Source organism: Calonectris borealis, chromosome W (genome assembly GCF_964195595.1).
Source record: "Calonectris borealis chromosome W, bCalBor7.hap1.2, whole genome shotgun sequence".
In the NCBI taxonomy this organism is placed as follows: Eukaryota; Metazoa; Chordata; class Aves; order Procellariiformes; family Procellariidae; genus Calonectris; species Calonectris borealis.
In genome coordinates, this window is record NC_134351.1 from 9,671,063 (window position 1) to 9,698,702 (window position 27,640).

General features: G+C 45.3%; 1 protein-coding gene across 4 annotated transcripts in view; it reads left to right on the top strand.

The window, feature by feature from the left end:
- The window catches only part of LOC142074819 (CUGBP Elav-like family member 4), a 717,496-nt gene that overhangs the window by 585,639 nt on the left and 104,217 nt on the right, over positions 1–27,640 (top strand). For all 4 annotated transcript variants that reach the window (XM_075135698.1, XM_075135697.1, XM_075135699.1 and 1 more), the window contains exon 4: positions 25,116–25,241. In XM_075135698.1, coding sequence (XP_074991799.1) covers positions 25,116–25,241 — 126 coding nt within the window. The remainder of the gene's footprint in view (positions 1–25,115; positions 25,242–27,640) is intronic.

The window sequence follows — 27,640 nt, forward strand, 5'->3', positions numbered from 1 at the left end:
CAGAAGGCAGTTTTAAGATAGCCTTGCACCAAACCAGTTCCTTGCCAGTTTTCCTGAATTAGATGTTGGCTTTCATCCTGTGTGATAGATATTTTGTCTCTTCCCAAGTCTCAGAAACAGCTAGTCCTTGTGGAACAAAATCTAGCAAAGAAAATTCCTTTGCACTGCATGCCAAGGCAAATAATTTGTTCTTCAAAGGAGGGTGGGGAAGTAGGGGGTTGGTAGGACCTTAATACAGGTTGGGGGGGGGTGTTGGGTATTTTTATTTGGTTATCAAAGGGATGCTGAGTAGGTGGTGTAGATTTTGCCTGAACTGCTTGGGTTTAAATGCACACACACATGCACACACACAAACACACGCAATCGGGTGCTTCAATGCTGGGGGAGTGCGGAGCTGTCAGGACTATGTCATGGCAAAGGCATCCCATCAGCTAGAGGGGGAGATTTTCTGGGCCTTGGTTTGAGAAGCAGACATATGACTGACAGGGGTTAAAAGCTTCCTGCTTTCTTTTCCACATTGCCTCCTTGATGGTAAAGAGTTCCCTGTCCCTCACACAGAAGGTGCTCTATGATTTCAAAGCATTTTGCTGGAAATACTGCACAGACTATAATAAGCTATTGTAGCCTTTGGCAGAGATGCCCAGCTGAGCCTAATTCCCCATATCCTTAACTCATCAGCCTCTGATCATAATGCAGGTTCAGTGTCCTAGAGGACCATTAAATAAAAAAATACACACACAAAAACCCAATTAGTACATTTCATGATGGCGAGAGATGTCAGACTGCGCACCCTGGGCATAGCAGTCCTCTGCTTAGTCACAAGACAGGCAGTGTAATCTACCCCCCTGTCTCCTGTAGCCCTGACCCACAGGACCTGAAACCAAAGGGTAAAAAAGAACTCGGGCTCCTTCACTCTTTCACTTTTCAGTTGCTTGGCTGAGGCCGTCACAGGTGAACATGGTCAGTTGTGACACTCAGGGCATCGTCATGCGCGCTTGCGTGCGAGGAACCGAGCATAGCCATCACGACCTCAAACATTGGCGGCAAGGAGGGAAAATATGCTAATGGTGAAGGTTATCAAGGGAAATTAGGAGAAGGATGTCCAAACGAAAAGAAAGAGTAACATGATTCTAAGTGGCTGTGGCACTCCTGAAGATCATCACTGGAGCCAGTGGAAAAAGTGGTGGCATTTGGCTCTGAGACTGTCATCAATATTACACAAGAACAATAACAAAAAGCATCTGAGATTTCCCTCACAGCCCGAGGGAGTCTGATAGTCAACTATTCCTGAAATAGCCCACATTCCCTATAGGCTCCTTTGCAAATACCCTATGGGGAAATTATTGTCTGTCTCACATTTAACTGGTTCCCTCTCCAGAAGAGGTGGGTGTGGGCTTGCTCCATCCATGCCTCATTTTAGCACAGACGTGTAACATCTAATGAGCAGAAGATGGCATCTATGGTCCTGTTGTCCAGCACCACTTTCCTTAGAAGAGACTGCATCAAACTTTCTAAAAGAAGATGCAGGAAACCTCACAGATTTCACAGACATGGGAAAATATGACCTCTTAAAGGTCTCATTGGTTCATTGAAGCTGAGACACCATCATGACACATGTGCTGTAAGCACCTAAATAGATGAGATCTCGGCTCAAAAATCACGCCTTCTGAGCTTCATTATTTAAATGGTTCTATGTCTGAAAATAATTATGCCAGACAACTATCATGAAAACAACTTCTCCTTAGCCAAGAGGCAGTCTAATGGGCAGCTGTAAATTAGCAGCCACGACTTCTTAGCTCCCAAGTCTAGTTGTGAGGTTCCTGCCTAGTTGTTGCTTTAACTGTTGCCATTTCCAAGCAAGGGTGGGGTGGTTCATACATGCCGCTCGGTCTTCAGCAGCATAAGGATGAGCTTTGCCAGCTAATGATGCCTTTGCCAAGGGAATACAGGTGCAGCTCAACAGCGCATGGCTTAATGTAGACTCTGACCCATTGAGTGTGATTAAATGGGTCTCGCTTGGCTACAGCATGATATTAGACCCATTTTTTTGCACTTTGCAAAGCAAAACATTCAATTAAGAAAACAGAAACAGGAAATGAATAAACATTATATTTCTGTGGTTTTCTTCTATCAGTTCATTCAATTGGCTTTTCCTAATAAACAAGATCCGTCCAGGATCAACAGGTCTCAGGACTGATTTTCTCTTGTTATCATCAAGGGGAGTCGGCTTTGTTGTTAACCTTTCCATTTATTTAAAATGCCCTGGATTTCATATTCAATTTTTATGCTCCCTGTTTCTGATTGTTTCCTTGAAATGGGAACTTCAAGGACTTTGATAAATGGATTGAAAGGTTGCCTTATTTCTCTGTCACTTCTGCCTTTGCGTCCTCTGCAAAATGCTGTTTTGCAAATCATAAAGCTGGGGATTGCAGTAAGTATTCATCAGAGGAAGGCACAGAGGGCTGTAGGGGCATAACAGATTAGATAGTCCCAGTGAGGGGCCAGGAGCAAGAGCTGAAGGGAAATAGTTGTGAGCTGAAATTAAGACAAAAGGACACAGGCTGGATATCAGTGCAGTCTTTTTAGTGGTGGTATCTATTAACTGAGAGCAGTCTGCCACTGCTGTGGTCTGTGGTGGTCTGGAAGCCGTGGAAAAGGACCTTCAATGGGTTTGTGAAACTCTGCTGAAGAATTAATTTACTTATTTGGAACTCATTTACACTTTTTTTCTAGTAACTCCAGTTGAAATAGTGCTGATACAGGTACGTGTGAGGCTGTTGGAGAGGCTGATAGTTATCCATCGCTGCACAATTTGTCATCTAAAATGCAAATGACAACCCCCCCCCCAAGATAGGATCACCATTGCTGGGTTATTCAGTACTCCTTCGAATGATGCATTGCAAATAAGTGTCTTCCTCAGAACAGGTTTTCATGAAATAAGTCACAGCTAATAGATTTAAGCGCCTAGTCCCCATACTTTCCCATTCAAGACACCAGCATACCCCAACAGCACCTCCTTCTGAACAGTCAAACTCAGTGTAACTGCAGAATGAGAAGCCTTAAGCACTAAATAGGTTATTTCCCTCCTGGATGAGCTGAAATTGGGTTTCCGTCCCTCCTGCATCATTGCAGTCATTGCACCAGAGCCCACACTGGGACCACTACAGTGGCTGGCCATTTCGTAGTGGAGTCGGTCAATGAGAAACACCCTGTGTCACCGCACAGGAGGCCTCCCTGCAGGGCAAACTCCTGGGGCTGCTGGCTCTCCTGCCGTTCCCGTGCACAGCTTGACCAAGACCCCCAGAACCCCTCGCTCCCATTTCCAACTTCTGAGCTAGCCCAGCCCCACAGCGAAGGGCATCTCACAGGGACCACTGAGCCGAGAGGTGACTAAATCCACAGCCCGTGGCACTTCGCAAGGAGCTGCTTTCTCAGAGGGACGTGACCGCCCTTCATCGCCAGCGGTAACGCAGCCGGTAGCGAGAGCGCAAAGATCTTTCGGATGATTCAAATGTGTGATTATCGCACTCGTCCCTTCACACACCTCCGTAAGGGCAGCCAGGACCCATGTTCCTTCTGGCTCTGTGCTTTTCGCTCCCTTTCGCTGTGTTACTATGGCAAGTGAGGGAAATGTTCAGCTCCCAGCTCTGAGTCATTGCCGCCCTCCCAAAAACAAACGTATCCAGGACTGCTCTTTCACAGGAGCTGCGAAGCACGCAGCCCAGTATTCGCCTTAGCTCCTTAGGCAGCTACAGACTACAACTTGTAGCAGGAACCATTAATACTATTAATAACCCTTTTTTACATGAGACCTTTTCAAACTGCAGGACCCAAAAGCACTTGACGCATTTTACTACCTACGTGTTACAAATCCACAGTCTCCTAGGAATTTCGCAGCCATCGCTGATGCAGGCTGAGCTCCTTGTAACTGTAGAGCAACAGCACAGACAGATTTCAGGTTGTCATACCCCAAACACGTAAATGCGTCACCATACAAAAGAAGGACAGGTCTTCTCCAGCACCCCAGCTACCTACCGTGCTTTGATGCACAACCAAACAACTCCAGACCCGTGCAGGCAGGGCAGTGCTGAGCATTCCTGTTCACCAGAGCATTGCAATTGGTGTGCAAACTTCACATCTTCTAGGATCGTTTCTCCTAGCAGCAAAATGCTGGTAGCTGTTCAGCTGAGACCAGCACATTTTTCATGCAGGCTAACATTGCACCCAAATGGAAGTATCTGCAAGGGATTTCAGGCAGGCAGAGTGTAATCCCTTTAAGAACATGACTACTTTCTGGAGCTATGATCTCCTGTCTCGTCTGTTTGCCATTATATGCAACTGTCTGTCTATCCATCTATCCATCCATCCATTCACATAGTCACCTTTATTCTCACTATAGGTGACCACCTACAGTTTCATGGAAAAAGCAATGCACATTTGTTCATCGATGGCCATCTCATCTCATTTTGATTTATTTAGAAGGCAGGCCTATTCTTTTCACTTGCTTTCACTTCGAATATTGCAGCCATCACCGACATACCTGAGCATCTCTGACCTTTACTTGCCTGTGACCATTTTCTGCCAAATATCTCCAAGGGCTTGATTTTGTAAAGACACCCTTTGCTATAGGAACAGTGAATTTCTTTGCCTTTGCTTTCCCCGCTTGTGTGCTGGGGAGAGACAGCGTCGGGAGGACCGCTCTGCCACACCCTGGGGTTTGAGAGCGAGTTGAGCTGATCTGCGTCGGGGGGAGACTGCTTGTAACGGAGGGAGGGAAGGGGGAGACGGAGACGAGAGAAACTGCGTCACTTCCACAACTGCTACTGCTCAGGAGAAAGGAGCAAAAGAAATATATATCTGCCTGCCTATTAATTTAAATCTAGACCCAGGAAGAAGTCAACGAACTGTAATTTATGAGCTGTCAAAGCCTGAAAAATTCCTTTTGACACTGTATTTTCAGTTATTACATGCTTTCCTGCAAGACGACAGCGTAATTCTGTAGGGAGCCTTCTAGTGAACAGCACAATGGCAGAGGGCAGTGGGGGTTTTCTTATTATCTTTTCTTCCCTCTTTCTTCTTCTCTCCCCACTCCTTTCAATCATCCCCCCTTTCCTACCTTGCCGCTCGCCCAAACAGTAGCGAGGAAGTAAATCAGCAGCAGTCCCCATCCTGCCAGCCCTTCAGCACCTCCAAGGCAGCGCTCAGTGCTGGGCTGGATCCGGCACCATGCAGAGATTTCTGAGGACTCACTGGGTGATGGGAATGGAGGTGAGGCAGTGACCTCAAACTCCACCAAAGACAAGGGAAAAATACTCTTTCTGACATTTTAAATACTTCAGGTGTTTACCCTCTGCCCATGCTAGGCACCCCCCACTCTTGCTGGTGCACCTTTCAGCTGCGTCTCTCTCACTTGTATTAACATTGATTGACAGCTGTCAGCCACCTCAGATTCCCAAGAGTTGGCAGCACTGCCTGCTTGGCTCTCTGCTCCTCCATAAAATGAACCAGAGCAGTGGAGACTCCTGGCAGGGTCCTGGGTCACATGTGCTCTCCTTGGGGGACAGTTTCTCCTCTTTCCCAAGCCCTCCTGCAGGTTTGCTCCCTGGAAAGCAGTGCCAGGCTCTCGGGATGGAGATGCCATCACACACCGGGATCTCACGTAAAGCAGAGGGTTGGGTGGCATTTTGGTGGTAGTGTTTGCTGGAGGGGAAGGCATGAAGGGGCTGCTTGCCCATGGGCACCTGCCCGCATCTCCCTCGAGCTGTTGTGGGGACACAAGGGCTTGGAGAGTGATGGCAGTAGCACTATTGTCCGGTGCCAGTTAATGAGGGAACTCAAGCTAACATCAAATGAAACCTGACCTGAAAATGTTTCTATTGCCTGAATCCAATCTGAAGTTCCCCTGGCATCCAGCTCATTTCCTTATCACTTGGGGACAGGAGTGGGAGAGGCATTTCACAACAAATGTCATTTATGCCTGTATTTCCAAAGCTTTCTTTTTCTTACACAATTGCTTTTTAATTTGAGTTGCTAGTGGCAGTGGGAAGGTTGCCTTTTTGCTTTATTTTTTTCTTCCCAGCTTTGGTTTCTCACTTATAGCTCAGAAACCCCTTTTAAGGTCTATTCTCTGTGATAGGCACTTCGCCTTGTATTTAAGGAGTCACACCCACACGCTGCATGCATCCATATGCAAACACACAGACATACACACGCATTTTGTGAGTGAACTGAGCTCTGAAACTTGTGCTTTAATATAATTTAAGCAACCTGTGCAGAGCTCTCTGGAGTCAGGATTCTGGACTAGGACTCTGAAAGAACTGTAGAAAAGTCCAAACCCAGAGGAAAGGACTGTGATTTCTGCTAGATTGTGCTGCAAGGCAAACAGTCACAACTCCCAGAGTCTATTCCAGTCTATATTTCTCTTTAACTTCACCGTGCCTCAGTTTCCCCAAACCTGAACTGGGGCTAACACCTCCACCTGCTACTACTTGGGCAATATTTGAATGAATGTTAGAGCAGTGTTATGGCTATGCTGTTATTACTGTGATAGCATGTTCTTTCAGAATTGGATCTCAAAACAACCAAGGACAAAATTCCCCTGGATTGCAGGTGGAGAGATGAAAAAATGAAAACAAAGAGATTTGCCCAGAACTGCTCTCACATTTAATAGCAGAAACAGGGATATAAAGGCCTTCTCTTGAATGTAAGACCACTACCTAGGGAGCTGGGGACAAACTGTTGTATCTTACTCATGAGTGGACTATTGATGGGCAAACTTTCAATGTTTTTGTTAAAAATCAGGAACGCCTACACCAAATCCTTCAAACCCCTGTTCTCTGGGTCCTAGCTTCCACTCAGACAAGGTGCATGCTGCTACCTGAAAGAAAGACGGGCCAGTAGCTGCCTGTAAGACCAAGGACCACCGTATCACCCAGGGCTAGACCTTCCTCAGTCTGGGACAAAGTGGCTGCAACAGGCTAAAAATGAGTCAGGGCAAGCCAATAGTTAAACAGTGGAAGAGTCAAAGCAGGGTTCAGTGCATGTTCCCTGACTTTCTTTTGGTTAACATTACATATGCTAAATAAATGTCATCCCAACTGGGACCTGGGCTTTGTTTCTAGCTCAGAGAAATGTTCAGGGAAGCTGAATGATAAGAACGTATTGCCTTACTGTGCAGGGAAATCTCTGAGTGCGTTCAATACAATTACTTCTGCTCCCGAGGAAAAAGATGTTGAGGTGGGGAAAGGAAAAAACTGTCCTGCATTTCCCCTTGCATGAAACACTCTTCAGAATTGTGACTTTGTTTTCTTTTATTTGCTAGTCTCTCCAGCTCTCACACTCTCTGTGGAACTAGCTTGTAGAGGTTATTTCATCCCAGGGTCCTGCAGACATAATAATGGTAAGGACATAATGAAGAAGAACAGGGTCCTTCTTGTGGTGGTTGAGTCACTATATTTGCAAAGATAATGTCTACACAGCAGACACAACCTGTGAATGAACCAGCCATTAACAATAAGCCGTAATAACCAAGAGTGAAGAACAGACATAGCTGAGGACCATGCCCAGCTTTTGTGACACTATGTGGAGAACATGGCCCGTACTTAGGAAGATATAATATTCCTTAAATGCCTGTGTTAGAGAACTGTGCCGCAAGAGAGGTGAAGATCTGCTGTTCAAGCCAGCGAGAAGGAACAATGCCAGAGGTAAGGGAAGGGAGGAGAGCGGCTATGTGTCTTTGAGATCCTATCTTCCCCTTGGCAAAACTGACTGATTGAGTTTTCCTTATCAGTAGAAGCTATCATGAGCTGCAAAGGTTGGATCTCTAGAATTGGAACTTCCTTGTAGTTCCTGCTGAGTACAGCGTTCAAGAGGGCGGACATTAAATGGATTAAGAAGTGGGTAATGGACAAATCTCAAAATGGACAAATCTCAAGTTGTCAAAGAGAAAGCATGATAGAGTGAGGGTATTTGTAGCAGGGTTCTGCACAGATCAGTACCAGCCCTGATGCTAGTCAGCATTGTCATGAATGATGTGGAATTAAATATCCCAGCTGATAAAATCTGTGGATAACACAAAATAGAAAATTGTAAGGACAGGACTCTGTACAGAGTCATCTGAGTCACGTAGGTCACTCTGAACGAGCTTTGGCTGTCTGAGGCATTATGTGCGCGTTTCTGCAGAACCAAATCTAAGCTGACTCATGGAGGAATAAGGCTAAAAACCAGGCCTAAAGAATGAGGGGTTATATTTCATAAGACAGCGACCTAGAAAAGTACCTGGGCAATGACCTAGAAAAGTGGTTAGCACGGCTGAGGAAGTCAACATCAGCTCCCAGCGTGGTGGTGGGCAAAACCATCTAATGGGACCTCTTGCTGTACAAACAAGGAAACTGGAGGACAAAGATGATTAGGTAGTGTTGATGGGGGAGTACTCTGGCAAACTGATCCCAGCCTGGCATTCACCTTTTAAAAACTGTAAAAGATTTTGAAGAGACCTGTATAAATGAAACAGATGCCACAAAGTGTCAGGCTTAAAGACTTGTGCTCATCCTTGCCTGAGAGAACTCCAAGACACTTGGGTCTTTATGGAAGTATCTTTTCTGGGAAAAAAGTCTATATACTGAAGAGTGCTTTAATCAGCTGGAGAGAGGCCGAACTTTTCTCCGAAACTTTTCTAATTTGAACGCCATGCCGAACACATTAAGGTGAGAAGTCAGAGACAGGCTCTTGTCACAAGAGGATGCACATCAAAGCAGACTATGATGCTGACGCTTGCTCTGCCTGTTGTTCTTGTGGTAAGACTTGACCCCTCTCCAGAATGCACATTTTAGCCAAAACACAACCTATGGGGATAGCTGCAAGGCAGCAGCAGCATGGCTTAGGCATGGCGGTTTGATCGTGGTATGGGAAGCTCCCGGGGGCAGCTCTGTGGGCATCTCCAGTACATAGGAGGAGAGACCAGATCTCTGAACATCCCTTTTTGACAATAAGCCCTGTGAGTCTCTGCCTAGCCTGGGACTAAGGGGGTTTTGAGAGGAAGAAGGGGTCGTGGCTACTACTTCTTTTCCTGCACGATGTCCATCTTTGCTTCCTGACTGATGCTGCAGATCACTGGAGAGGGTCTTTAGCATAGGGAGTGTGCCGAGACCACGCGCTGGCTCTCTGTGTCAATGTTATCGCTCGCTGTCACATTTCGAAAGAGGAAGCGAGTCTGTGCCACGCACGCAGAGAACAAAGCCCTCGCAGAGCCGAGTGAGAGTTACAACTTGTCAGCACGTCTCTCAGCCTGCCGAGGGCCAAACATGAAACACAAAAAAGGCCTGAAATGAGGGAAAAAGGGGGAAATAATAGCACAGTGAGCTCTCAAGCTCAGAAAAGGCTTGCTATAAAACAGCACCTTCGCTCTCTGTCTGTCTCTGTGTCACTGAGTCCTTGCTACTGATGAAGGGAAGAGATGACTCCCCTTAGCACAGTTACAGTACTGTTGCAGTAATAGGGACCAGAGGCAGGTTCAGATCTGGCTTGCATAGCCCTGCTTTCTCCACACACACCAAAAAGCATTGTTAGCCAAAAGGCATTATTAGTGGTGATGAAATCTGAGGTGGAAAGAGTCTACTGAGGGTTATGTTTTCCCACGTGGACAGTGAAGCTCCAGCAGCTGGAAATTCGCCTTCTGAGACTCAGATTTTACCCTGAATCAGGGAATGAATTTCTCTGGGTACTAACCTTGGGTAGGAATGGGATAACTGCTTTTCATATTTCCTGACCTGGCCATAGCTGTGTTGGTGGGAGAAATAATTCTGTCATTGCATGGTGTATGTCTGTATTGTTGATTTACACCTACTAAAGACCTTGTTTCAGAAAGCTTTGTAGATTTGTGCTTACTGATCATTTGGTCCAGGTGTATAATTTTCTGTTTCAAGTACTTTTGGTATTGATAATATACCATGGCAAGAAAAAGACAATAGTATAGTCAGCACTGTGCGGGGGTAAGACAAAGGACCAACCTCAGCCCAATTCTGTAAAAATAGAGATGCATCTATATAAAGTGAGTGGAGAAAATTGACTGAAAACAGGAGACCAACATCCCCACTTTGTACAGACTCAGTCCTATCCTGCCAGTGGTTGTTAATATAGTTGGTAGTATATGCATCCTTCAGGCTCTCCGGTTTAATTAAAATTAGATGAAGCAGAGCGCTGACAACAGAAAATTACTTTACAAATATTTGTCTTGTTCCCATCATGGCATTGTGCTGCATCTCCTTTTCTGGTATCCAAACTCATAAGGTATTGAGTTCCCTCCTGTAAGACTCACCTGCTGTTAATCTTCTGTATAGACTAAGAGACGCCCCTCCTCTTGCAGTTGTTGTATGGAAGTGCATGGTCTCTGGTCCCCAGCTCTTCCCGTTCGCTTTCCTTCATGAGTTGCATAGCACAGGGTGTCAGGTATGAGCTTGGGAATGGCACATGTAGGATCAAGTTGTGGTTTAAAGCCAAGATTTTATCTAACTCTTGGATGAGCAAGGAGATAAGGTTGTTAGGCCTGAAGAAAAAAAAAAGGACAATAATGGTCCTTCAGAGAGTGCAGGACCACCCAGCCATACCACTTTTACAGAAGCACAGCCCTAAATCAGTCAGTAAGAGTTAATAAGTAGTGTTGGGCTGAGCTGTGAAGAATTTAAAAAGATCAGTGGAAATAAGGAACTCAGCAAGGATACAGTCAAGGCAGGATTTGGCCTTGAGCCCTCCCATCTCCCTGCACGCTAGGGAAGAAAATGGTGGAGAAAAGCTCTGCTGGTGCAAGCCACCGATACGTCGTACACGTCCACTACAGTCAATGCACGTTTGCTGTGAGTTCAGACAACAACAGCCAAGATCAGAGTCGTAGGACTGTCCCCACAGGCCTGCCAGAGAAGGGCTGACTAAACCGTGTGAGCAGAGAGGTCCTGCGCCTTCTCCTGGCCGAGCTCACCCCTGAAACCCACCTACAAATGGAGCTACCAGCAATGCCAGTGCCTGGAGTCAACTGCCTCTGCAGCAGGAGGCTGTTTATGAACTATTCTTTACTGCTGGCATAGCACCCAGCTCATTTTCACCTTTCTTAAAGGTTAACCTCATTTCCCTCTATTAGTTGGTTTTAGCGAATGCCATTCGGCGCGGCAGTTAAAGAGCTCTGTCAGCAGATGGAAATGACAGTGGCATTTAAAGGCAGTCAGAGTTGAGAGTTGGGGGGGTGGGAGGGTGGGTGGAAGAAATAATCTTGAATAAAATGTTTGCAGGGGGATGCTAAGTGACATCAAAGGAGTCTCACTTTCCCCAGCGAGAGGAGAGAACTTCACTCAATGCGCTGAGTGGGATGGGTCTCCCCTGAGTTTGAAACCAGCCCAAATCCAGGGAGACGAAGTGCCTGGGGGGCTCCAGACCAGGGCACGGGGCATCCCATGTCTATGGGTAACTTCTTGCTGGGTCCAGCAGGCCTTGCTTCCAGCCAAGTGTGTGCTGAATATTGCTTTCACTAAAGGAAGATTCCTCTGTGAGTGTGTCGGTTATAAATTTTATTGCAACCCCTGTGTCACGCACTGCCGTTGCTGCCTGGCATTTCAGGCCACACCGCCTGGTCGCAGTTTTCCTGAGTTTTCCCTCACTGCTCTGCACTTCTGTTTTAAAACCTGGGGTCAGGCTTGCAGGAAAATCTTCCACTCAGAGGAAGGAAGAGTTTTGCCTGTGCTGGAGATTTCACAGGGTTTTGTTTTTCTTTTCCTTATTGCAACAGAGTGGTGAAAGGAGGCTAAGAGAAGAGGCCAAATCAGGGAAATACATACAGACCCCCAAACACATACAGACCCCCAAACCCTAGCACACAAAAGATGTGATCGGCATCGTTCAGGCTCTGCCATCGTTCTGCTCTGTCCTCATCAGACCTCCGCTGGCACGGATGTAATACGCCGTTCTGCATCAGGGAGAATCTGCAATACCCAGCAGCAGTCGGGACATACTGAGCAGCAGTTCAGCAATTTGAGGGTCTGATCCAAAGCCTGTAAGGCTCCATGGCACTCTTTTTCATTAACTTAAAGCTTCAGCTCTAACCCTGAATCCCCTATGTTTATTTCAAGCACTGGTGTAGCATCACTGGAATATAATTTTCCTTTGCATACGCACCTTGGTCTAAATGAGTATGTGGATAAGTCAAGCCAGATCCTGCCAGGCGGCATCCTGAAGGAGACCCATTCATTTCCTGGGTCATTTGTTGAGCTGGCCAAAGCATTTCAAAGGAGCGGTTGTCTAGCCGAATGTGTAGTTTTGTAAAAGGCAAAGCGTTCCCCTGGAACAGGTCCATTTCAATGAGATTTTTGCCAGGGGACATTTTTTTTTAAATTAATGTATCGAGTTCTCATTTCAGGAGGTACAAACCTGTCATTTTAACAGGATCTTTTTGATTAATTTTGTTTCAAGTCTGTATTGTATTAAACCACTAAGAACATAAGAGCTTCCATTTTGGGTTAGACCAAAGGTTTGTCTAGTCCGGCATCCTCTGCTCCCGCAGTGCCCATTAGGAAGAGTAAGAACAGGGCTTTTATAAAGAGTGACCCTTCCCTTAATATCCTCCAGCTTCCAGCAGACAGGTTTAGTGACTAAGATAGATTTTGCATCTGGATCTTTATGTTTAATAGCAGTGAGTGGACACAACCACCACTAATCTGTCTCATTCTCCTTGGAGCTAATTTATGAATTTTGCGTTCAGCAACATCCCATGGCAGAAACGTCTTTCATTTATTCACATAGTGTGTGAAAACGTACTCTCTTTTGTCTGGCTGAAAACCACAGCCATTCTGCTTTATATATTTTATGTTTTGAGGTTATTAAGACAAAGTCTTTTTATTCCTCGGAGACAATACTCTGTAACATTTCACAACTGAAGAATTTCCATTTCACAAGAACTTTGGCCTCTCCAATTCAAAGTGGAAACACGTTTTTTGAGACATCAGTGTTTCCCATAGAAAGAAAATTCCATTTTTCATCCAGTTTCAGTCATTTCATTATACCAGTGTAATTGAGGGTGACAGCAACAAAAATAATAATAAAAAAAAAACCACAACAAAAAACCTGCTTAGGCACTCTGGGAAGAACTGGAGAGAATGAATGACAGTTTCACAACAGCAGCTTCTTCCTCCCAGCTGGGCTAGCAGAGTCACGAGGACAGGTTAGGGGGATCAGTCACCCCAGCCTCATCACACTGGCACTATGTCATGCCCCCAACTTATAGTTTAAATGCCTATAAGGCAGATGGTATTCCAGATAGGAGAGGATTCCAATTCTCACCTTCATTTTTATCTATAAAATCACCAGACTGGGATTTCCACCTAAACGAAGTGGGACTGGTTTAAGCAAAGATACACCATCCTTATAGGTGATCTGCCCTGTGGGGAAAAAGCATCCCTTTAAGGTCTCCTTGCAGGCAGTGGGATGTCTGAAGGATTAAACTGGTGGTTCCCTTTTAAGTGCAGATCTTGAACTAATCACTTGCAACTGGGCATATGTACTGCATGCCCAGCTCCACTGCTCACATCCATAGGCAAACCCTTACAGGATTTCAGCTGCTGCTCTGTAAAGCAGGGTGAAATTATATTTCTATTTCCAACCTCCTTATTTTTCTGCTTATAGTTACAGGCAGGACTGTCTCTTTCCACACTTACATACACAGCCTGGCACAGGCTTTTGATTTTAGCTGCGGATTCCAGGTACAAGAGTCAAACAAATAATACACAAAACTTCTGTGTGAAATACGGCTTCATAACTGAAGTGAGCATTAGGCCTGGAGCTGTACGATGTAGGAAAGGTGTTATTGAGACCTATGAGACATGCTGCTTGGATTCCTTTATTATTATTGTATTCTTTTGCCTCTCCTTCATTTTCTTTGTTTGTAGACGAGGGGATGGAGAGGAAGAAAGCCAGCAAGTTTATAAAAGCAAGAGAGAAAGGAGTTGAGGCATTTTGTGGAGATCTTTAACGACATTCTGTATAATTTGAAAGTGGGGAGGGAAGGGGGGAGAGAAAAAGGGAATTAGCAAAAAAACTGGCAAAAGAAAAGTGGAATGTGGAGAGAAGCGTGTGGATGAATTTTAATGCAATCAGAAAGCTGTAATAATGGTAATAAAGGAATATATTCAGACGTCAAGAGAGGGAGAAAGGAACAGGACCCGCGACGCCAGAATTTAAATTAGACATAGGCGTATAATTCTCTTTTCTTCCCCCCCCCCTTCTTCAAATGAAGGAAATGGAATTTTTAAGCACAGCGAAAGAGGGATTAACAATTGGCAGGTTTTCAGCCCTTTGTCTTTTGGCGAATCCCATTTAATCACCGTCTTTAATATTAAGGAGGCTGTGGTCGTGCAGGGCTGTCTCAGGCTTGGGGGAAAAGGGATGATATACAGAGGAAAAGAGAGATAACACTTAGGTTCAGGCAATTGTGAGGAAGTGTTTCAATTACCTCCACTGAAGTCTTTAAAAACTGAAGTTTAATTTGATCTGAAATGTCGTCACAGCTCCTGCAAGAGAAAATATGTCCTTCCCACCCCCCCTTCCTGCCCATGTCTTTGCTGTTCCAACAGTCCTCGGTGCTCAAGGCTGGAGTGCTACCACGGATTAATGTCTTGGCCTTCTAGGCTTCTGGAAAGGGTTTCAAAGTCCCGACAGGTCACCAGTGAGATGAGTTTAGGAACTGAAACCTATTTTCCTGACATACCAGCCTTGACACCACTGACCCTGCGGAGTTTGTCAAGAAGCTTCTAAGCTTTGCTCTGAACAAGTGTGAAAACCAAACGTCCCTTCAGGCTCAGCCTCAGCCTTGTACGGCCACAGAGTGAAAAGGGGATGTTGCACATCGAAATTAAGATGTGTTAAATTCCCCAGAACCAAAGGCTGTAGGAGTTGTATTCAAATCTGAGCTGTCTCTGAAAGATGAGTGTAAAAGCGTGATGTAATTCAGTGTTCGTTTGAGGTGTCATTTGATAGTACAAGACAGACTTCTCCTTCACCTCCTTCTGTGGGAAATCCATCAAGCTGGGCCAGGGAAACATCCGTAGATTTGCAAGAGGAAGAAGCCCAAACAGTCATGGAAAATCCTGCAAAGTTTAGTTACAACACAGCTGCACACCTCCACGCTTTGATGCTGGGTCTCCTTAGATGCTTTTCTCCCATGAACATTTGCACAGGTGCTCCCAGGAAGTGAGAACTGTAAGCACAAGCTGCTAATATCTAGGAAAAGAGGCATGATTTTTTTTTTTATGATTGGAAGGCTGATTTGAATTCACCTCCCATTGTGGAGGGATGGTGAAAAGAAAGTGAGTGTTTGGGCTATACATTGAATTTAGAAAGATCAGATTTTGACTCCCGAGTCTTTTCCTAAAAGGCATCACCTCATGAATCTTTCACAGAAATATTCCAGTTGGGTGTTTCACATAATGAATAAACTTGAAAGAATTATGATCTACCAGGCACAAAGCAGGCAGAGTCTTTGTGCTTTGCATGCCATCGGGTTTTAGACCGCTCTCACCACCAGCTTTCCTAAGCAAGGGCTACTAATAAAGTGGGTCATTGTGAGTAGTTTTCCCAGCTCAATATCAAACACCATAAAACCTGTCATCTAAGATCTGCACAGGGAATAGCATCTCTTGGCAATGGACAGTTGTGACGGCGCTGTTCAGCAAGTCAGAACTACTGATATTTGTCTTGGGTTTATAATATTCTCAGCTGTACAAGAAGATTCTGCTGTTAAAGAATCATTTAGCCTATGTCTTCATGGTAGGGTTTGCTTGGCCTGTTGCCCAAGTTTTGTCCATAACCTACATTGTATCTGAACTGTTCAGATGAAGCTGTAAGTTTAAGGCTGGATTTCACTTCAGTGCAGGTAGACAGCAGGTCTTGCCACAGGAACACAGGCCAGCCAAGCCCAGACAGCATTCATCCTCCTGGTCTGAACTTTCTTCTTCACCTCTGTCCATTTTTTGTCCTAGCTCTACTCTTTAGCCATCCTGCTCATATGCCTGCTCTCCCAAACAATTTCTGGACATGGTTTAGCAGCTGCTGCAGACTGAGGACCTCTTCCAGTTCCCTGTCAAGCAGGTGTCTCTGCTCAGGAGGATAGTACTGTAGTATGGATGAGGACCCTGAAAGTAGAGAATAGGCCCAGACACATTTAATTTAAAAATGTAATCTTAGACTTTGGGTTCACCAGTTGGCAACATGTTAAATTTCTTTCCAGTTGCTCATAGGGCCAATAGCAGCCAACATCTGTGTTGTCTTGGACACATGCACCTAGATCACTGTGGCACTGTCTTTAGGGATTACACCGCTGCAGGACATGAAAATCTCTCCCTGAAAGATGACTCCAAGATCCACAGTTGTTGTCATTTGCAAAAGCAGGGTTTTCCATTCAGAACTAAACCCTGCCTTGACTTACCCACACCATGGACTGCTCTTGCATGATCAAGGAGTTGGGGAAGCTCCAGCCACTTAAATCTGATAGAAACCATCAGAGGGTTCAGCCATAGACCTGACCACCAGCCTGTCAGGTGCCTTTCATTATTACTGCCAGAGCTCCCTGTATTCCTGGCTTGTGGCAAACACCGAGGACCCTCAGCAATGCCCAATTTTGCCTGGTGCAAGCACCAATTATTCTTTTTGCAGATGGGGAAACTGAGGCTGCCTTTTGCACTGCGTAATTTTTGTAGCCCATATTTCCACTGAGGCTGCTGTCCTTGGCAGAGATGTATAGTAAGTATTTAGTAACAGTAACTACATGGTCATCCATCTCTCTAGTACCAGGAATAACAAATCACACTAAAGGAAAAGTGATTTTGCCTTCCACAATATCCAGAGCACGGCTTGAGACGGGACCCAAGAGTCCCAAATACCAGTCTGAAACGTACCGACAGAAGCTTTGGCCAAGCTCTTGCATATCCTCATGGATCCACTCTTCCATAACTGAATCAGGAGTGATTTCCACTCTCTTCCAAAACAAGATCTAGGACCTGTCAGTTGTAAATAGTTTGTGTCATGTTCAAAATAAACAAAAGGAAGCGGTTCCTAACACAGCACATGATTAAGCTGCAGAACGTCTTGCTGCAGGATGTGGTGGATGCTCACAGTTTACATGGGTTCAAAAGCCGACTGAACAATTACACCAAAGAAAGACATTTCAAAAACTATTACTTAAGAAAAAATGCTTCAGACTCCGGATATCCCTAAAATGCAGAGCACTGGAGTCTAGGAGAATATTTTGGGGGATTAACAAAATTGCTTATCCTGCTCTTATACTCTTTCCTAGACATCCGCAATTGGCCGTTGCCAGAGGCAGCACACCAAGTCAGACAGACCTGCTGTCTCTCGTACAGCTGTTCTTTCACTCTGTATACAGGATCCATGTTCAAGTCAAGGCCTAGAGTGCAGCCAAGCAATTAAATAAGAGAAATCCTTCAAACTAAGTTTTTCAGATGCAACAGTGGAGAGTAACGCACCTGTGGGATGAAGCTTCCTTCTTTGTGCAGGAGAATTATGCTCCCACACCTGGGCTTACATTCATTTGCGCTTGTCCCCATCACACAGCTGTTCAGATTAGCTGTTATTCTCTCTAGCCCGGGTGTCTCAAAGCCTCTGTCTCCAGCAGTCGGATACCAGCAGCTGTGCAATCATATCTGCTAACGTATGGGATATAAAGAATCTGTTAAGTAAAACCAAATTGGGGAGGGAGGAGGGGAAGAGATCAGCACAAAGAAATCACTCCTGCTAAGATGCGATTAGGGATGCCCCACAACACCCAGCTGCGAGGAACAGGTGAACTCAGCAAACATTTTAAAGCCTGCAGCAGAATTAGCCCCTTGTGGGTGTTGTTTGATATGGGGAGGGGGAGTGAAAAGGAGCAAATTAGGAGCCCATGCGGGTGGAAGGAGGGTTCGGTTGCTATTGTTTGGAGTTAGGTAGTGGTAGGTTTCCATTGTTTCCAGAGTGGGTTGGGGTTTTGGTGGTTGTTGTTGTTGTTTTTTTCCCCATCCTAATTTTTGAAACACCTCCATTTTACAAGGTTCATGTATTTTCCAGCAAGGTACCACGGAGAAGATAATTAGCTAATTTACAATTAGCTACAACAGAATTCGTAATCGCTTCCCCTGTGGAAAGGGCTGTAATCATCATCACGGAGCTGTAGGACTGCTGTGAAAATGGCAATAGGAGTGTGCAGCCCAGGCCCCAGGAAAAGCCCTGCTTTTAGCCTATTGATCCGCCTGATTAGCACGGGTTGAGGGGAGCAGCGGGTCACTCCGGCTCAAGAGGGGAGCTGGTTTGAGCTTGCAGATTTGAGTTCAGAGCTCAACCCAAACTTTCATAATGTTTGGGGCACCTGCGGCTCACCCTTCTGCTCTGTAGCTTCTCCTTTCTTCTTTGGCCTGAGGAGGATACCTTGTCCATGATTGTCCGAAAAAAAAGCCAGGTTTATAGCTCTTTTTCACCACTGTGACTTTGGCAGATTCCTGATCCCACTGCAAGGACTTGGGGGTACTGGTGGATGAAAAGCTGGACATGAGCCGACAATGTGCGCTCGCAGCCCAGAAGGCCAACCCTATCCTGGGCTGCATCCAAAGCAGCGTGGCCAGCAGGTCGAGGGAGGTGATTCTGCCCCTCTGCTCTGCTCTGGTGAGACCCCACCTGCAGTGCTGTGTCCAGCTCTGGAGCCCTCAGCACGAGAAAGACACGGACCTGTTGGAGTGGGTCCAGAGGCGGGCCACAAAAATGATCAGGGGGTGGAACACCTCTCCTATGAGGAAAGGCTGAGAGAGTTGGGGTTGTTCACCCTGGAGAAGAGAAGGCCCCGGGGAGACCTTATTGCAGCCTTTCAGTACTTAAAGGGGGCTTGTAAGAAAGATCGGGACAGACTTTTTAATAGGGCCTGTAGTGATAGGACAAGGGGGGTAATGGTTTTAAACTAAAAGAGGCTAGTTTCAGACCAGATAGAAGGAAGACGTTTTTTACCATGAGGGTGGTGAAACACTGGCACAGGTTGCCCAGAGAGGTGGTAGATGCCCCATCCCTGGGAACATTAAAGGTCAGGTTGGATGGGGCTCTGAGCAACAAGATCTAGTTGAAGATGTCCCTGCTCATTGTGGGTGGGTTGGACTGGATGACCTTTAAAAGTCCCTCCCAACCCAAACCATTCAATAATTCTGTATGATTCTATGATGGACACCCTTAGCGCCACCTCCTCTCCCCTCTCTGCTGAAGACCAGTCAGGAGAGTGGGCAAAGAAGATCCGCTCTGCCTCTTGCATCCTCTCTGGTAGATGTGCCAGTTGGTCCTATGCACCAGCATTTGCTTCTTACCCACACCTGCACAGAAAACTTCTCTAAGCTGCTCATTTGCTCTGTCATGATGCCAAGGAGATAAGCTAAAAGGTCTTCCCCGTGTGTCCCCCCAGTGCCTGGACCAAGGCACTGCAGTTGATCCTTCACTGTGTGTGCAAGCAATGTTTGGGGAGGAGGAAAATAGCAGCAGAGACAAATAACTAATAGTTATATAAATAATGGAATTAATTAGCATCTGATTTCTGAAATGAAGCCATACAGCAGCCTGGTCCTGATGCTTAGAAATCCAAAGGCATGGAGTAACATCAGAGAGCTGCTATGGCGAATACCATGTGCATACAGAAGATGCTTGTTCCCATATAGAAATATGCAAATGCCAAATGTTCTTGCACGAAGAAGCACACACACTATCCGTGTGTGATGCCCTGGCAATGAACTTGGGATGAAATAGGGAGGCTCATAGGTTTTAGAATAAGGGGTTTTGTGGCTGGAAGGGACTGTAGTGATCTTCTGGTTCACCCTCCTGTGATTAGCCTGGGCCACGAAGGTGGTAGATCTGTCCTTCTTTATTTCCAAAGCCTTGGATGTGATGTTCTAGATGGTAAAGCTGTCTTATGCTTTCCTGATACAAGGATTCAACCTCTTTGTTTTGCATGAGGAATACAAGAACACAAATGTATTTATATACTCTTATCTAAATGTACCCCCACGCACACACACACATTAGCGAGAGCTATCTGCATAAACACAAACCTGTGTCATGTCTCTCTGTGAGTGACCCTAATTTTCCCCTAGTCCCTCCACAATTGCTGTGATTCTTGTTCTTGTCCTCTTGCTCCACAGAGGGTCAAACATCCTGCATCTCATTGTCCCTTCTGTCTCTTTAATTAGTGCCCGTCCTCCCCCTTCTCCCCCTCGCTCCCGTGTCCCCCCTTCCCATCTCCTCTCAGCACTTGGTTTGCAACGCTCTATTATTTCACCTTTCACGCGTGCCGCCTCCTTCGCCCGGGCCCGTCTGACACCTCTGCCTTACGCTTATCATAGAAACATAACATTTAAATACAAATAGAACAGGGAATAATTTAACCCCTATTTGCACTGGGGAAGGTGCCGAGGCTTCGTATAAACACAGCCGGGGAGATTTATAGATGCTGCATATTTATCTGACAAGTTACATTTCTTCACCACTGTGCCTGGCAGCCAGCTTTTCCTGACAAGCGCAAGCCTCCGCAGCTGGCAGAGTGGCCAAGAAGAGGGGAGCCTGGTTTCATGGGGATATTGGAAATGTCACCAAGGGGACATCTCTAGGGGCTCTGGTTTGCCATTGCTGTGGCCTTTCTCTCCCTACCCATCTTCCTGGAGGAACGGGGAGTGCTGGATCCTATTGTTTGCTGATAGCAAAATGGGGTAGACTTGAGTTGAACTCAATTTTCAATATTATGGGAGTACCTCAGATCACTGACGGTGAGGGCTTCGTGATGCACCAGCAGAAACCCCCTCGGCTCTTCTGGGCACCACAGAACAGAGAAATAGCCATCTATGGTTATTTCTGTGGGGCAAGCAGGCATGATAGACCCAGGTTGTGGGGAAAGACTAATAATGGGGTGAACACTAATGAGGGAAAACAAAAATGTGTGGAGAAGAGGCTTACATGGACACCACATTCAGGCACCACCTGAGAGGCAGTGTCGCTGCTCAGACTGCTGCTGTTAAGGACTGCCTCTACAGCGAGGTTAGTGAGGTTTCTTCACCAACATGTAATATATTTGGGCGTGTGATAGAAACTGAAACTGTCACTTTGGTGTGTGGAATAGACAGAAATTTAGACAGGCCCTTCCTGCAAAAGCAAAGGGGGGCTGCTCAGGTGCGCACCAATACTTGATGCATGGCCGCGTGTGGCCTTGAGGAAGCTGCATAGAATAGGTTTTCATCACTCCTGTCTTTAGACATGCTAAGTAAGCTCACTGTCTTGATTTCCCTCACAGGGAAGAGATAGAGGCTGCTCCTCATGGCTGCCCACCTCTGTTGTATAAGACAGGATGATACTGCAAGGTACCACTCCCTCTCCGGTGGCCATGGGCCAGCTTAGACTGGAGCACACAGTCATGCCCACCGCTCATGTTGGGGACATCCCAGATCATGGGCTCATGCCTGACCTTTTTTTGTCCTTCTCTTCTGCCCCTGGACAGTGTTATTTCTGTTCTCCTTGACTGTGTTCACTTTGCCCTGGGGCCCAGGTCTTACGGGGCCTGGTCTGAAGGTATTTTACCCCTCAGTCCCACAATTTGAAATGGTGAAAATAGCATTGAGCTGAGCAATGGAGGTCACGGAGGACTGAGTCTGCCCAGTGCTCTGAAATTCAGACACAGGTCCTGAGACATAGATTTGGGATAGTGTCTCGCTGAAAGAGGACGAAGCATGGGACTCAGCAGGATGGTATGGGTGGACCATGAGTGGTAAGGATGGACCCTACACCTACAAACAGGCAGAGTTCAGGGACAACTTGATCTGGGGACTGCTTCAGGTTTGTGTGCAACCTAAACCTCTGGTTTCTGTAGATTGTAGAGTGGCCTGAGCGATGGTACAGCAAGGTACTACCCTCCATTCTCATTCGAGGACACTGGAAAAGTCTGGTGGGGAGCATCTGTGGTGTGCACATCCCACCGACATGAGCACATCCTCTCTTCATTTTATTCTGGCAGTCTCATGGTCTTGTTCAGACATATTTACAAAGCAGAAGTAGTTGTCCCGGTGCATGGCATGTCAGTTTTTTGTTTGGGACCTGGAAGAGCAACATATGGGGGCACTCAGGGTGTAAGAGGCTCATACAAGCTCCATTAGAGGATAAAGTCATTAGCCAAGACCTGGAATGTGCTGAATGATCCTAGCTGCTGGACCCTTGCCTCTCTATTGCCACCCAAGATGTGCAAGGGGCGTTGTTAAAACATGCTGCTGAGCTCCGTGGCAGGGCTGGGAGGTAAAAGGCAAATGCAGCACTTTGTTAGAACCTCTCAGAGTAAAAAGCTTGTTAAACTGACTCATTTTTTATCAGCCGAGCGTGTGATTGTGTAGATTTCTGAGACAGCAGATGTAACAAATGATTCCCCTGACAACCCAAGGCACAGTTTTTCAGGAGGGAGACAGGGCACTGATTTGGAGATGGGGCTGGAGGTGATGTCCAGGCAGCGCTGAGCCCTGGCTGGCCATGGGGGTCCCTTTCATGCCACCTCCTCTGGAGCAGCTGGACCAGCAGCCCCTGGGGAAGGTGGTCCTCACCCTTGGCAGAGCCTGTTCCTGGTGGTCTGATGGCCACCTTGTGGGCAGCTCAACACATCTTCTGCCAGCCAACTCTGGGGACAGGCATCACCACTCCTACTGTCCTGCAGAGATGCAGAAAAGGGGGTTAAAATAAAAAAAAAAAAAAAAAAAAAAGGATATAAAATTAAGTGGTTCCTAAAACACCTGGTTTTAGCTTTGCATAAACTAAATCAGACAAGGCAGTTTCAGGCAAGTTCCACGCTAGAGAGTTTTGCTGACAGAGGAGGGATGTGATTTTTTTTTAATGATACATTTATATTAGCAAAAAGCCTGGTGAAAATACAGTTACACAGATATAGGAGTGCTTTTGCTGATGCAGCTTATTTCAAACAGGGGAAACTCTATAAAGTACAATATAACAGATGCTTCCTCTGTGCTGGAAGTATTTACTAGACACAAACTTTCTAGGTAAAGCCTTTTGCCGGCGGTGTTCCCAGTTCGTTCCCACTGCTCTGCCCCCTTCCTAAAATGTTTCCCATCTTCCAGGACAGCTGGTCTCATTCGCTGGGTGGGTTTCCTCCAACATGTGGACAACCATTGAAGTTTGTACAGGACTCTTTCTCCAAGGCTTTGTCTAGCCCTAGGCTGAAAGATGCCCCACAGAGCGCACACTCCACTTCAGTAGCTGCCTCTCTAAGGCTTATACCTCACTTCTGAGAGTCTCTTTTGCAGGTCAGTTTGGCCATCAGGAAAACAAACCTTTCAGATGTCCAAAGCACCTTCTCTTGAGATGGGGACAACCTACACAGTGTTAGAGCTTTGTGCATCATTAAAGCCTGAACTTTTTGTTGCCAGCAAAGACCTCGAAAAGTCCCTTTGTTTAATCAATTCCAACATAAAGTAGGCATATTTCTTGCTTCTAATGTGTCTATCAGAAGGCTATCCCCATTTTTTCTCCACTATCAGAAATGCACATGTACCTTCCTCAACCTATTTTTCCTACCATTTCAGCAGCCTAACTGAAGGCAACATAACTCCTCATTTTCTGTGGGCAGTACACTTTTTGTTCACGTGGATAACTCCACTGCAGGATTGAAAGCTCCTAACATCCTCACTCGATATCCACTGCATGAAAAATTATCCTTATCCAAGGCTATAAAGTAATTTGCCAATTTGCAGGTGCATCTTGGAGAGGGGAATTTTGATCAAACACTGGTTGAAGCAGAACAGATTGCCTACACCAATGATTTCTCGGTGAACAAAAGTGACATAAATCGCCCAATTAGTCAGCCAGAAAAGGGTTGTCGCAAACAGTGTTTTGTTCAGCTTTAGGTTAACATGTGCATTAAAAATAAATAAATTAAAAAATCAAACAATTTATTTATTTATTTATTTACATATACTTATTCAAATTGGTTACATCTGCTCTGTAAACGGCTCTGAAAAAAACTCTTGGTTCACACATTTACATAGTGTTTAATGAATGATAAATAAGACATTTATGAATCATGTGCAAATGGCCTGTTTACATACACAACGTAAACTATGTAAATTTCTTTTTTTTTTCTTGGTGTAATGGTACTGGTCTCTGAACATAAACCTGATCTAGAGGCATCACTCGGTGCCCTCTGAGATGTTTCTAACAACTCAGCAATCATTAGTTTGGTCTGTTTTCACCAACATTTTTTGAAGGTGTTTCATTCTGGACTGAAGATCTTCATACTTGGTATAAGTCCGAGTATAAATAGCCTTTCTCATTCAAAATACAATTATCTACTAGCAGACCACGTCGTGCTTTTACATGAAATACCACCTGCTTGAACTACCTCAGATATTAGTAATCATATAAGTTAACTTTATGTTTCAAAAAACAATATATGTTTTGAAAACTTTGGGCTTATTTCAAATGTATTCTAAAAATACTTTAAGAAACTCATCCGAACTGTAGGTATGCGTCTGTGAGTGGGTATGAATGACAAATCTCCATTTACAGGCTGTGTCTTCCATTATATCCTGATTTAAAATAGCTTATGTTAAACATTTTTTTCCTGCAACTTATTTAGTATTGCGAGGGCTACTAACTTACGTTATTTTTCATTTGGACTTTATTTCTATATGCTATCTTTATCCACATTCCTCTTGGATCGCAGTCTGAGCAATGTTGTCATTTCAGTTACTGCAAGCTGACTGCAAAAATTGATCAGAAAAAGCTGATTTGGAAGACTTCAGTGCCTAGATTTTGAGAGGCATTTAAAGATTATATATATAACGAAACCTTTTTGGTTTGATTCTTTTTTTTTTTTAAATTGCCAAATTATTTTCAAGTTCTCATTGAAAGTCAGATGCTATTAAGATTTTTTGAGCCAGCCACTTGAAATGACTAGCAGCTTCTGAAATATGCCACGTCAATGAAATCACCGTTTGTTTTGCATGTGATACTGAGCCATCTTGGCTTTCACATCCCTCCTGAAATATGGTAAGCATCTCTTTATTTTGTTCCAGAAGACAGAAAACTCTTTGTGGGCATGCTCAATAAGCAGCAGTCAGAAGACGACGTGCGCAGGCTATTCGAGGCATTTGGCAACATTGAGGAGTGCACAATCCTTCGGGGACCCGATGGCAACAGCAAAGGTAAGGGGATGGCTTGCGGCACACTCTGGTTTTAGTGTCAAGCTGGACCCGGTCTCAGTGTATTTATCATTTTCTGGTGTGACAAAATCACTAGGTAGCCTTCAGGACAGCATCTCTTACATGAGGAGGGGTCACATTTGCCAAAGGAGGCAATTTCTTTGCTGGTCACTGTCTGCTTGTATACGAGAGGAAAAAGATAATTGCACTTAAAAACACATGCCCTGCAATGAGCTACATCTCGTCTCTTCGCATGCAAACTGATGCCTACTGATACCTACTGTTTGCTCGTAGGGCAGAGCCTCTCCTCTGAACACAGGGCCTTTACATTCACTCAAAATGTGCTCTCCCCACCCCATCGAACAGGTCAATTCTTTCTTTAAACAAAGTCAAGGTTGCTGCTTTACCTCTTGACTCACAGGCTCCGCCACCGTCTCTGCTTATTTCTCACCCACCAGCCCCAGGTCTTCCCCTTCTTCAGTTGGTCTTTGCATAGATACACACCGGCCAGTGATCGTAAGTGGAAGGGTACAGGTGCTGATTTAAATATTACACTCAGTAGACATTTACGGTTTGAAACATGCAAATGCTTCATTACAAAACTTGGTGCCTTACCCCCTTCTGCCATTTTTTGGCATCACTTGTTACCTGGATAGCACAAAGGATCCTTTTCTATAGCCCAGGGGTAAGAATGAGGCTTCTCTCTTGAATGTGAGGGTCATTTTTTTTCCCGTCACTCTCTAGACAAAGTAACTTCAATTTGAATAGGAAGCCCTCTTCTCTTGACAGTATAATGTGTCCATTAAATATTGATCTGCGTATAATATATCATAAACTGTGCTGGAATGTGCAGGGAAGAGACCAGTCCTGCTGACGCAGTTCATATCTCACTGGATATTTTGACATGTGACAACACCAACCAGCATATTTTTGCAACAGAGAGGCAAAAAATCCAAACCACAGTGATACACTGGAGAAAGATATTGCTATTCCATAAAATCACTGGTGGCCAAAAAAGACTTCACACCAGCATTATAGGCAGCTGTTTGATATAAGTCAGCAAAGCTCAGCCTTCCTGATATAAATGGCTGAAAGCAAACTGTGGGCACCTTTCTTCAATTGTATGGCTACTTTCGTTTCATGACACTCAAAGACGGGGGCTGCCCCACTGGAAAGCGGTAGGCTAAGTTGGCCTAGAAGAGCTCCAGACATCATAACGATAGGCAGTTAAGCACTCCATTCACTGAACAAATCAGTAAATTGGGGAAAAGCAAAAAAAAAAGTAGTGTCTGCCTCCACCTGGAATTATACAGAACAAAATCTAACGACAAAGGAGTTAAACTGAGTAATAATAAAGGCAATAATATTTGAGATCTATAAGAAACAGGTTCCAAAGGAGATCCAACCCACAGACTTGTATTCATACTTAATCTATCTTTTTTTTTTTTTTTCCTTAAACAATTTCATTATAAGTCTGAATCTGAGTGGCAGCTCTATATTGCTAACCAGTTTAATTATTAGTGCTAGCGGGCTGCAGTCTCAGGCTTGCATTTCACTGAGCTGTTCAGGATCAATACTGAGCCTTGACAGAGCTAATATTACCAGCTTCCATTTGCTGGTGCTATTTCTGAGAACACGAAGCTCCTAATTTACACACACACAGTTACATACACACATACACGCACACAGAGCAGTCAATCCAACAGAAAACTTAAGGCTAGTGCCCTTATCTTAGGAGACAGTCAGGCGAGCCACAACTCCCACAAAGTTATTCCCAGTCTGTAATATCTTCCATCTGCTAGAAACCAATATGTGACACACATTGCTTGTGAGCTACTTATTTTGGGTAAAACCCATGAGGCTTAAATTCCACCTAAGTTGAGATTTAAGCAGATTGTCTAAGTGCCAGATAGCAATCAGATCCCGTAGACTTCAATCCTACCCAATCCATTACGTGAAGCCCCACCAGGCATCCCTGTGGTGAGCCTCTAAGTCCTCCAGATACCTCAAAGCAAGCAATGCTCTCAGAAGGTAGGTCCCAGCTTCCCACTTTAATGCCACCACACTCCAGTCACAGCCAGAAAGCTGCCTGTACCTTGCCTGAAGCCATGGGTGATGCCCTTAGCCACGAGGCATGCCCTTCACAAGGCTGCAGAAATACCTCCTGCATGAGTCTCTCGGGTAGGCACAGTGGTTGGAGCATGCAACCAGGTAGCAGAAGAGCTGGGACTGAGACATTTCTCTGCCTGAAGGGGAATGCAGAGCCTGGATCTCCTGGGAGAGGTGGGAGAGGAAGGAGCCTTCCTGTACCCCTCCAGGTAAAGTTCACCAGTGTGCATCCAGGAGTGCAGGAGTCTTCAGCAGGAGTCATCAGGTGAGAAAGCTGAAGTGGATCCAGTTCA